Raw genomic sequence first — 11,079 nt, forward strand, 5'->3', positions numbered from 1 at the left:
TTTAACAGTAAGATTCTTAATACAACTATTTTAAATTGTATTCCTTTCTCTGTAATCCAACAATAATTGACTTTTAAATTTAGCTTCTTCTATCATGTCTCCCTTTCAAATATCACTCTGTGAATTTCTCCTTTTTCCTTATTTTTCCTATGCTTCTCTTTCATTGCTGTTTTCACAGTACTTCAATATAAGGTGCTCTTTTAATCAATATCCTCTTCTTGCCAGCTTGGTCTTTCAGTCTATTAAGTGAATTTGGAAAGCTTTGTGTTTTAAAACAATGAAGACTTAGTATTTTTTCATACAGTTTTAGAAAGAGGATATTTTAAAGCTGTAAAGTATTTGGTATGTGGATTAAAAAAAGAAATAAATTAAGGAAAAATGTAATGTACTGTCCCTACTGTGTGCATAATGCCTCTCATTTAGAAAAACATTTTTATCATCAGAAAGAAGAAACGTACAATGAAGTAGATTTTATAATTACTACATACATTTAAACAGATGAAATTCTGTTTTCAGATACACCTGCTTTGCTGACATGTTTTGTACTAATTTCCATTTTCATTGTTTTTAGATGGCAACAGAGCTCATGATTTCAGAACTGAAATAAGAGATGACCTGTGAGAACTAGAAGAGAAAGGGAAATTTAAATTTAAGACTAATACATGCATTTATTCCAACTGTTTCAGCTGAACACTTTGAAAAATCCCCGTGTGTGGCTTGATGCTGCTACTCAGATATTCTTCTCTCTCTCTTTGGCTTTTGGAGGTCTCATTGCATTCGCAAGCTACAATCCACCAAAGTAAGTAAGACTCCAAGCTTGATAAAATGGCACTCTTTTTTGTTGCATTTTGCGTGATTTTCTAAAGTTTTCAAAACTCAAAGGAAATCTATAAAGGATTTTAATTTTTCTAAAGGATCTCAACATCTGCTGTCTTTTTAAAAGGCCAAATAGATTTTCTAACATGAAGGGTAAGAAATAAAAATTAAAAAAAAAAAATTAAATATTTGCAGATCTAACTGAACCACAGATAAAATATTGCCATTTTTAGTCATGTCATTCACTTGCTATTTCTAGAAACGACTGTGAAAAGGATGCTGTGACAGTAGCACTAGTGAACAGTATGACATCCCTCTACGCTTCCATCCCAGTCTTTTCCGTTTTGGGGTTTAAAGCAACCACAGCCTACTGGGACTGCTTGGACAGGTGAGAAACTGGGCTTTCCAAGTGTTATTCTCTGTTTCCAATACCTAAGTAGATACTTTGTTACCTGAAAAACATGCATTTAGGGATTTTCTTTTCACTAAAAAGGAAATGCATCTGTATGGAAAAGTCTAATATAAAACCAGAAAGTATTTGGGCACTGAGACAAGAATGATCAGGGGCAACATTTGTAAGAAGTAAAACAAGTTATAAAGCAATTCATTGCGAGTAATGCATTGAGGATCACCTCTTGATCTCAGACTAGCAGTAGAATTACCTAAAAAAAGGACACCTTTTCCTATTCCACCAGATTCACTAAGTTATTAAACACACGTGGTTGAAATTGTCTGGAGAGCTGATAAAATAAAAATATGTTAGAGACTGCCCCTGCTTAAAGTACTCAAAATTTGCATGTGAGAGAGAAGACATTAAATAGCCTGAATATTTTCTCCTCAGTATTTCATATCTAAGTCCTCATTTCATATTCTCCTTTATGTTTTAAGCACCAACAGAGAAAGCAAAGACCACTTTCTCTTAACATCTGAGTATATGGCAGAGTATTCCCACACATATCATCTGCAAACACTTGAACATTTGAACATTTGTGTGTTGGCTTCTCTGGCAGGAATATTATCAGTATCATCAATGAATTTGATCTTCCAGAAGAAAGCATCATGCGACAGAACTATACACTCTGGATTGACTTCCTAAATTCATCTTATCCAGAAAAAATTGCTGGACTCAAACTGAAAAGCTGTGACCTTCAAGAATTTCTTGATCAGGTACCATAATTGCCTTCAACAAAGTAATCCTTGAAAGAAAAAATGTAGGTCTGGTATCTTCCTTTTTCTTACAAGTACTTGTACTTTACTTGTAACTGATGACAGAATTTTAGGGGTGGAAGGATCCTCTGGAGATCATCAAGTCCAACTTCCCTGCCAGAGCAGGTTCACCTAGAGTAGGTGGCACAGGATGGACTCCTGGCAATTTGAATGTCTCCAGAGACAGAAACTCCACCACTTCTCTGGGCAGCCTGTCCCAGTGCTCTGCTACTCTTACAGTAAAGAAGTTCTTCCTTATGTTTAGGTTGAACATCCTGTGTTTCAGTTTGTGACCACTGCTCCTTGTCCTGTCACTGGACACCACTAAAAAGAATCTCCTCCCATTCTCCTGACACCCAACCTTTAGATATTTGTAAGCATTGATGAGATCCCCCACCTCAGTCTCCTCAAATCTGAACATACCCAGCCCCCTCAGCCTTTCCACATATGGTAGATGCTCCAGTTCCCTAATTGTCTTAGTGACTCTGCACCAGACTCTCTCCAGTAGCTCCTAGTCCTTCATAAACTGGGGAGCCCAGAATTGGATGCAGTATTCCAGATGAGTCCTCACTGGGGTAGAGTTGGGGGGAGGAGAATCTCCCTTGATCTGTTTGCCACGGTCTCCCTGATGCACCCCTGGATGCCGGTGGCCTTCCTGGCCACAAGGGCACAATGCTGGCTCATGGTCCCCCCAAACCTACCCTGATTATGCATATTCAATATACATATACATATATATCCACACAAAATGTATACATATTCAAAAATATAGGAAAAGGATGCTTAATGGGAGTTCCTAAACCCATACTTAGGAAAACATATATTAAAAAAAAAAAAATCATTGACATGTTCACTGTTTGACTCTGGATACATATATGACCACCAGAAAGTTATCACTGTCTTATCTTTTATCTTCCTTTCCCCATCTTTCTAATCCCTCTTGTCCACTCCTATTTTTCCTCCTCTCTGCACAGGATCTCACCAATATTTTAATTTTTTATCCCCTCAACTCACCTCACCCCTGTGGAAATTCATCATGATCTTCACCATTTCCTTCTTTTTAATCCTCCTAAAAGATTTCCCCTATAGCTAAACGAAGATGTTTCTTCTGTTTCCCTCTCCCAGCTCATTCCACTTGCTCCAGTGATCCCACCAAGTCCTGTAGCTTGTATTTACTTCTCACCCACTTGTACTCCCTTGTTACAAGTCCTTACCAGCTAGTGAGAAAAGAATAGGGCCATGGCTGGAGGAGAGAATAAGACAGGAAGGATCTTGGAAAATACCCAAACCTTAGGACAAATGTGTGGACATGCAGGGTATGCTAATGCAGGACAGCCTGCATCACAACCATGGTGAAACAGGATATTGTACTCACCTGATGGAGAAGTCATAATTCCAATTTGTCTGGCCTCCTCTGATGGCACCTGTTTCTGATTTACAGTTTGATGTATTTCACTTCCAACCTAGGGCAACATTAGCATTTTTCGGTGCTTACATTTAACCATCCTTATCCTTGGAAGACTGAATTAAAAAGAAATTTGGCTGACATCAGGTTTTTCCCTAGTAGCCTTTTCTGCCCTGGTAATTTTGGGGTTTTTTTGCTACCAGCAGTTCATCATCTCTCTTGCTGCTGGAGTGGCAATCATATCCTTATTTACACTTTTTTATTTCCAACAGCTATTAAATGAGATTATTTTTTTAAAAACCCAGCATTTTTAAGATGGTATTAACAAAACAATTGCATTTTCAGTTGCATCTCTCAGATCTGCAGGCTAAAATTCTGCTCCATGATTGTCTACACATCTCTGATAGACCAATTCAAATTAAAATCCCCACGAACACTCCCCACTCCCCATTTTCTCAACTGCTGGCTGCCACAGAGCCCCATAGGATGAGCAGCATGCTTGACTCTAGTGAAGGACATAAGTGTGCTATAATTCTGTTTATATGATAAACTACTTTTATGCCATTATAATGGGTATTTTTATCTCTCTGTGCATTCTGCAGAGTGTATCAGGAACTGGCTTGGCTTTCATCATTTTCACTCAAGCCATCACTCTAATGCCAGGCTCCCAGGCCTGGGCCATCCTGTTTTTCATAATGTTGTTCTGTTTGGGCCTTTCTTCTATGTTTGGGAACATCGAGGGAGTCTTCACTCCTCTTATAGAGCTTCGGATTATATCTAAATCAATGTCCAAAGAGCTATTATCTGGTAAGGTATTTGCTTTCTTTTGCTTTATACAAAGAAGGTGGTTTCTTTATAGATGTCCCAACTACCAACTGCTTAATAAACATTGCAGAGGGTTTAAGAATTTGTAGGATTAACTTAGCTACCTACCAGTGTTAGTAAGGGCAGTGGATTGTGTTTGCAGAAGCTAAGCACGTGGGTGAGGGAGCAGGCAGGTAAGGCAGCAGTTATGGCAGATGCTGTCAGACAATAGTATTATATTGTTCTTGCCAGTTTTTTCCTTAGCTTGCAAGAGCTTTTTCATTCAGAGAAAGCTTGTTAAATTGCTGTGCCTGGGGTTAAGTTCACTCTGAGCTGTTTTAGACTTGTTAGAACCTTGCCTTCATTTAAAAGCCTTTGACACCTAGACAGGTCACCTCAAGGCAAACAGTGACACCAGCTGGTCTGCCATAATCACCTGGCCATGAAGTAACCACATTGGCACAATGGTAAAATAGGTCACTCACCCCTATTTCATTCAGATTTGTGCTGCTACAGATTATTTCACATTTACTTTGATCACTCCAGAGTCTGAAAATTACCACTTGGCAATGGAGGAATGAGTGAGTATGATCCTGTTCTTTCACCAAAACCACAATCTTTTCAACCAGAGACAGTTACTGAACCCAGACTGCTTCTCTAGAACCAGACTTGGTGAGAGTCTGAAAGATCTTATTGTAAAACTGGTCTAGAAAAAATGGTCTGGAAAAAAAATCTGGCAGTTTGAAGCAATGGATTAACTTCTGCAATGTGGCCTTTTAAATTTTTACAAGGAACATCACTGTCATGTCTTTCTAGAATCTTTCTGTGGCACCTAAATCATGTTGCTCTCATTTTACAACTTTTTATGTAGAAACAAATTTATTTTTATTTTGATAAGGTACCCACGGAATTTTGAAATTGATTTTCCAATCGTGAGCTTTTTGGGGGGGAGGAAGAGGGAAAGTCTGGAGCCAGTTTTACACAGCATTGAACCAAAGGCCATTTCAGAGTCAGAAGCAATTAGTAACAAAGTGGAAGGACACAGAAACTGATTTGCAGCCCATGTCTGCATTTAGAAACACTTGCCCTCCTTCCTACCTTTTCTCTCAGTTACCTAAAATCTTGCCTGTACAGAGATGTGATTGAAACCTAAACCATCCATGCCAGGACATGAGGGACATACACATTGGTAGCTCTGGACCTGCTGAGGAAATGGGGAACAGAAATCCAGGGAGCCCTTACACTTCTCAGGTGCCAGCTGCTTGTGCCTTGAACTTGTGACTGCAGGGAAGCGAGTTCACTTGAAACTCACTACACATCAGTCAAAAATTAACATAGGGCAATAGCATAGCACACTCCAGGCTGTGTGCCAGAAGTACTAATATCTGAAGGATGCTCTGAGTCACACAAGTGCATTCCTTCTGCAACAGAGTGGTGTCTCTTGGCCAACACACAGGGGAAAACAGAGTTTGGGAATATTAGCTCCCCTGAGGAAAAAAACAGCTTGTTTTAACTTTGTGGAGGGAGAGACAATAATAATATTAGAACAAGAGAAAAAATATTTTAGAACAAAAATAGACTTATCAATATATTTATATTACATATACTTATATCCATATATTTATACTTTCTTCAGTTCAGTACTCTAGTAACAAAGATACCTTTTTTTCCTTCAGGTATAATATGTCTAATTTGCTTCTCCGTTGCTCTGTGTTTTACACTGGATTCGGGGAGTTACTGGATTGACATTTTTGACAGCTATGCAACCTCATTCCCTCTTCTCTTCATTGCTTTCTTTGAAGTAGTTGGGGTTGTGTATGTCTATAAAATTAAAAGGTACGTTAGCAAGACACAGAATTTTCTTCTCCTAAAAGACAAATGCATTTTCCTCTCAGTCCATGTATGTAACATACAGGTCTGCAATATTAACTTATTTCTGTAGCATTTACTAGTTCTGTGAATGTAATTACCATTCTTTGCTTCAAGTGTCCTATATCAGTAACACAGGAAGCATAATCTCTGTGTAGCACTTACAGAAGGAAGAGGGAATCCTAAGTTTAAATCTAGAAAGTCAGTAACTTTTGTCATTCTTTGGCCAAGAGGAGTGACACCATTTTCAAATATCCTCCTGCTACTACCCTTTTGTTTTGTACGTTCTCATATTTTTTGTTTATCATTAATTTTTCCCCTCAAAGTTCATAGTGATCAACTCCTCCATGTCAAAAAGCCCAGCCTGCATGGTGAGAATCTCTGCAGTCACAGACACTAATTAAATTCACTCCTTAGCTGAAGAGCTTTCCTTTGTAATGACAAACATCAGAAACTTCATTTTGATTTAGAATAAAACTGTCTTCCTGCTCAGGGCTCTTGAAGTCTGGAAACTTCCTTCATTCCCAGTAAAAATTAATCTTTTCCTCTCTGTAATTTACTCAGTTACATGTTGGCACTTCACCTTTCTAATTCTTACTCTGGCACTGGGATTAAGGAAGTCCTGATTTTTTGTGAATCAGTTTGTATAGTATACAGGTAATAAACTCATCTTTGGCCAGTGATGTTTCAAGTTGTTTAAATATCATTCCACCCTAAGTCTTAAAACAGGCTATGATTTTAAAAATAAGAAAACGAAAAAATTAAATATTCCTAAATCATAGCTAAAATTCCTGCATTATTTTTTTTAGATCTGTTAAGATCCATGGGTAAGCATTACTCATGTGAAATGGTGAGAACTCCCAGGCTATATCATCATAAACAATTTCACACATGTCCTTGCTGCCCACACCACTAGAGTCAGTCTTCCATGATGCAGAATTAGCAGTAAAATGTGGCTTCAGATGCTTCAACAGACTCTGGATTCCACAGCACCTGTATTTTCTTTGTTGTGTTAGCACGCATATGTTTTTTACCTACGTAAAATGAACATAGTCATATAATTTTTTTCTAGTTTTTAAGAAACTCTTCAGTTAAATTAATAGTACTGAAGACAAAGCTTGTGTTTGAACACATGTACACAAAAATCATAATTCTTATTCCAGATCACAAAACCCTTTCCAACTTGATACAGGTTTTCATGTAACTACCAAGCCCAGAACCATGTATTTACTGCCCATTTGACGTACAAAACTGTAAGATGTGTGTGTAAAAGATCAGTTCCATGTGCAATTGACTGCCACCTCTGACTGCAGAAGAATCTGGCTCAGGCTGCAGCACTTTTGTTTCTGATGTGATCTAATTCACTCAGTGCTGGGTAATTCAGACTTTTTCCTAGGAAGCTATGTTTGTTCCCCTGGCAATTTTGTCTTTTTAATAATGTTTCAATAGTTCTCTAGAACTGCTATATTATTTTCATCACTTATTTGTGCTTAGAAATCTTAGACTAGGTGCTCATGTAATGTAAACTGACAAGGTAAACTGATCATCTCTGGTAGGGAACAATGAAAACCTACTTTATTGACTTAAATAAATAAAGTCTATAGTGAATTATTAAAAAAGGGTATGGAATAGAAAAGACAGGGAGCTGTACCACATGTTTAAATCTTACAGAAAAATATGAAAGAGTTAAACTGTTACTGCTTAGATCTGACATCATGATAAACATGCCTCCTCTTAAAAGGTTCAGTAAAGATGTGGAATGGATGACTGGACGAAAACTCAATCTCTACTGGCAGATCACATGGAGGTTTGTCAGCCCTCTGCTCCTGCTAGTTGTCTTCATAGCCTTTGTTGCTCTTCAGATACAGAAGCCGACAACCTATGCAGCCTGGGACCCCAAATATGTAGGTTTCCAACTATTTTCAAAACTTCTAATAAAACCAAGAGCGTTACATTTTTCTCCCTTACCAGCTCCTTTAAAATCATTGCCATTTACTGGCTTACCTATGTGATGCTTACCTATGTAATGCAGCCTGAAGTGATGCAACACCCAGAATGAGAAGGCTCCAGTACGCATAGAGGTTACACACACTAAAATGTTTCTCTTTTAACAGAGCCTCTTCTTTTAATCCATGCTCTGTATTTCTTACAGATGTGTGTAATGCAGAGAGAACTGCTCAAGTGAAATGCCTCACAGACAATCCATACCTACAGAGACTCATAGGTGGCAAAACTGCTCAAGCAAAGCTTTCAAGCTCAGTGGCAGATGTCAGGGATGAAAATGTTTCTCAGTGAGAACTACCAGTATCACTGGGCCCTGATGAATGTACAAATATGTACTTTTCACAGGCAGACAGGGAGGGAGGCACCAGACCATGAACAGTGTTGGTTAATTCATCTCCAAAGACATGTTGATGCTGAGAACATTTGATCTGCATGTCATGGTCTTGATGCCAGTTGCAGTTTCCTAAATCCCTCCACCCTGTGTAGGGGTTTGAAGGTTGATTAATCTTAAACTGCACAAGCAGCACTGTCTCCTTGAAAGGCCATTAAGATCCTATCACCCCAAAATAAAAATCATACCCTCAAAATCTCTCATATAAATCTTCCCTACTTGGAGAAGAGCATGCTCAATAATTGCTGAAACCAGGTAAACTTTGAGTACTAACAAGAATAACCAGAGCTTAATCAAGAAAGGCTGAAAGTCTGGTAGCTCTTTGGGCAAACTCTGCATCCCTAGGAATGTGTCACAGTTGTAAATCTTAAATGTAAATGTAAAACATTTATGGCCATATTTAGCCCCACAAGAAGGGTATAAAGAAGACATGGGTACTGAATACTATTGTAGAGCAAGAGTAAAACTTTTGCTATCTTTACTATAACAGCATAAGAATATGCAAGTAGATTTCATAGCAAAATGTAAATGTCCCTACCAATTATTTCTTTTGCTTGCTTTTTTATCTCCATAGGAGGGCTTCCCCATGAAAGAGGAGAAAGTTTATCCACCTTGGGTATTGGCCATCTGTGTGCTGCTAGCTGTCCTTCCTTCTGTGTTTATACCTCTGGTAGCACTCTTCCATCTGATCAAAGGGATGTGCAGAAGCAAGGACCCAAGCTTTGCATCACCAGAAGAGTTTTTATGTCAGGGGGATAATAGCAACTTCTCTCATCCAAAAGAATAAATACCAATTGTATCTTTCTGTAAGTAAAAATAAGACAGCCTTTGTTAGACATGACTAGATGTAGTATGGTACCATCCAACCAACCTGTTTTATGCAGTTTGTATGCTTACAGTCAGTCACTAACACTCTATGAACAGTGCTGTTATGTTTCCTTTATTTTCAAGCAATTTCACTATAGTTATGTTAATCTTACCCCTCCTACATCCTGTCCTGAATCCTACATACTGATGAATCCCAGCCCTGTTGCTTTAACCCTTTTCACACACTACCAGACTCCTGCCTCTCTCCAGCCAGACTTTAAACTTGGAAGCCTGATTGTTACTGCAAGACCCCTCTGTCTTCCTTCATTTCTCTTTTAAAAACCCCAGTATGTTCCTAAGGATCAGAAACATAAAATACTGGAATACAAGCACCAGCAGCTGCATTCACTGACCCACCCCTCTGAGAGATATAGAATGGAAGCTCTTCAAGAGTAAAGACTCCTCTTGTCAACTACACTACTTTTTATGAATCCCCACCACACATTTAAATAGCAGTTATTTTCTGATTACTTCATATTCTTAGGTATTGCAAAGAGCAAAAATAAAGCATCAGCAGTTAAAAGAATGTACATAAAGTAAATCTGAGTAATTAATTTTGCACAAATCTCTTACCTTAGCAGACTGTAGAATTTCTTGTAGTGGAAAATACTGTGAAAAGAGATGACCCTTCCCCCCACCTTTATTTTCTCATATTGAACACAGTAACTGAATACTGTAATAAAAGTGCAGATGTATGGAGGCCTCTCAGTGAACTGCAACCTTACACGACATGTAAATAAAGTTCATCTTTATTTAAAAGCAGGTTTTTTTCTACTCACCTGTGGATCCTGGCAGCTCTGCACAGATGAGAGTTGAGGATTCCTTTTGCTGAGATACTTGAGCCACCAGCAGCCTCCAAAAAAATACAGGGAAAGTATGTGAGGACAAGGTATGAAGAAGTCTTTAGGCTGAGTAATTAAAAGAGACAAAGAAAGGAGAGGCAGATTTAGGAAACTGGGGCAACTTAAGTCTTTAGCCTTCTGACAAGCTATGCACTAGTAAGGCTTCATAAGAGGTAACAGGGACACAGTGAAAATGACTGAGACCAAGTCAAGCTCTGCAGAGTGAAGGCAGCTACCTGACTCCTTGAAAAGGGCACAAGGGGAACTGCAAGTCTGGAAGAAAGGAAGTGATGGTTTTTATCTTGCTGCTAAAGGAAAGAGCAGGGTACAGGAAACGAGTTTGAGATATATTTTTTTTTTAATTTTTCTTTTTAAGATTTAGTATGCCACTCACACAGCTGTTACTGCTACTTCCTGTCCTGCAACCAGCCTGGACATTAAGACCCTCCTGGAGCAGTCACAAAGGTCCAAGCAAACTTCCTGATGTTCCACAGCATTGTAAAGGCTCTGGACAATGACATGGAAGATTTAAATTGCAACTTTGCCCACTGCAAATTAAATTTGAAGGGATATGAGTAAAAAGAGCTTCCACAAAGAATAAATAGTAATAATAAAACCACCAGTATAATTGCAATTTTGACTATAAATTTATATAAAAGCTCTAAATACGTAAATAAGAATTTTAAACTAAAGTGCATGCTCTATATTCAGGTCTCTAACTAAGGATAGCTAGATGTTCATTAAAATCATATATGAAGAGTATATGCAGGAGGTTTAAGTACTTGGTCAGAGACCTGTTCTTAAAGAGTATCAGCTCCAACTAATACAGACTCAAGCTGAGAAAAAAAATTAAACTTCATATACAAGAGTTTCCA

The 11,079-nt window shown here is 38.3% G+C and overlaps 1 protein-coding gene across 2 annotated transcripts in view; it reads left to right on the forward strand.

Moving 5' to 3' along the window:
• Nucleotides 1–10,124, forward strand: part of LOC139792902 (sodium-dependent neutral amino acid transporter B(0)AT3-like) — a 28,556-nt gene extending 18,432 nt beyond the window's left edge. Inside the window, exons 6-13 of one of the 2 annotated variants that reach the window (XM_071736868.1) lie at nt 687–799; nt 1,076–1,204; nt 1,827–1,983; nt 4,030–4,234; nt 5,908–6,067; nt 6,665–6,757; nt 7,842–8,004; nt 9,070–10,124. In XM_071736868.1, the coding sequence (XP_071592969.1) occupies nt 687–799; nt 1,076–1,204; nt 1,827–1,983; nt 4,030–4,234; nt 5,908–6,067; nt 6,665–6,757; nt 7,842–8,004; nt 9,070–9,282 (1,233 nt within the window). In that variant the 3' untranslated portion in view covers nt 9,283–10,124. The remainder of the gene's footprint in view (nt 1–686; nt 800–1,075; nt 1,205–1,826; nt 1,984–4,029; nt 4,235–5,907; nt 6,068–6,664; nt 6,758–7,841; nt 8,005–9,069) is intronic. The other variant, XM_071736869.1, reaches the window with a different exon arrangement.
• Nucleotides 10,125–11,079: the final 955 nt, after the last annotated feature.

This window comes from Heliangelus exortis, chromosome 2, assembly GCF_036169615.1.
Source record: "Heliangelus exortis chromosome 2, bHelExo1.hap1, whole genome shotgun sequence".
NCBI lineage: Eukaryota > Metazoa > Chordata > Aves > Apodiformes > Trochilidae > Heliangelus > Heliangelus exortis.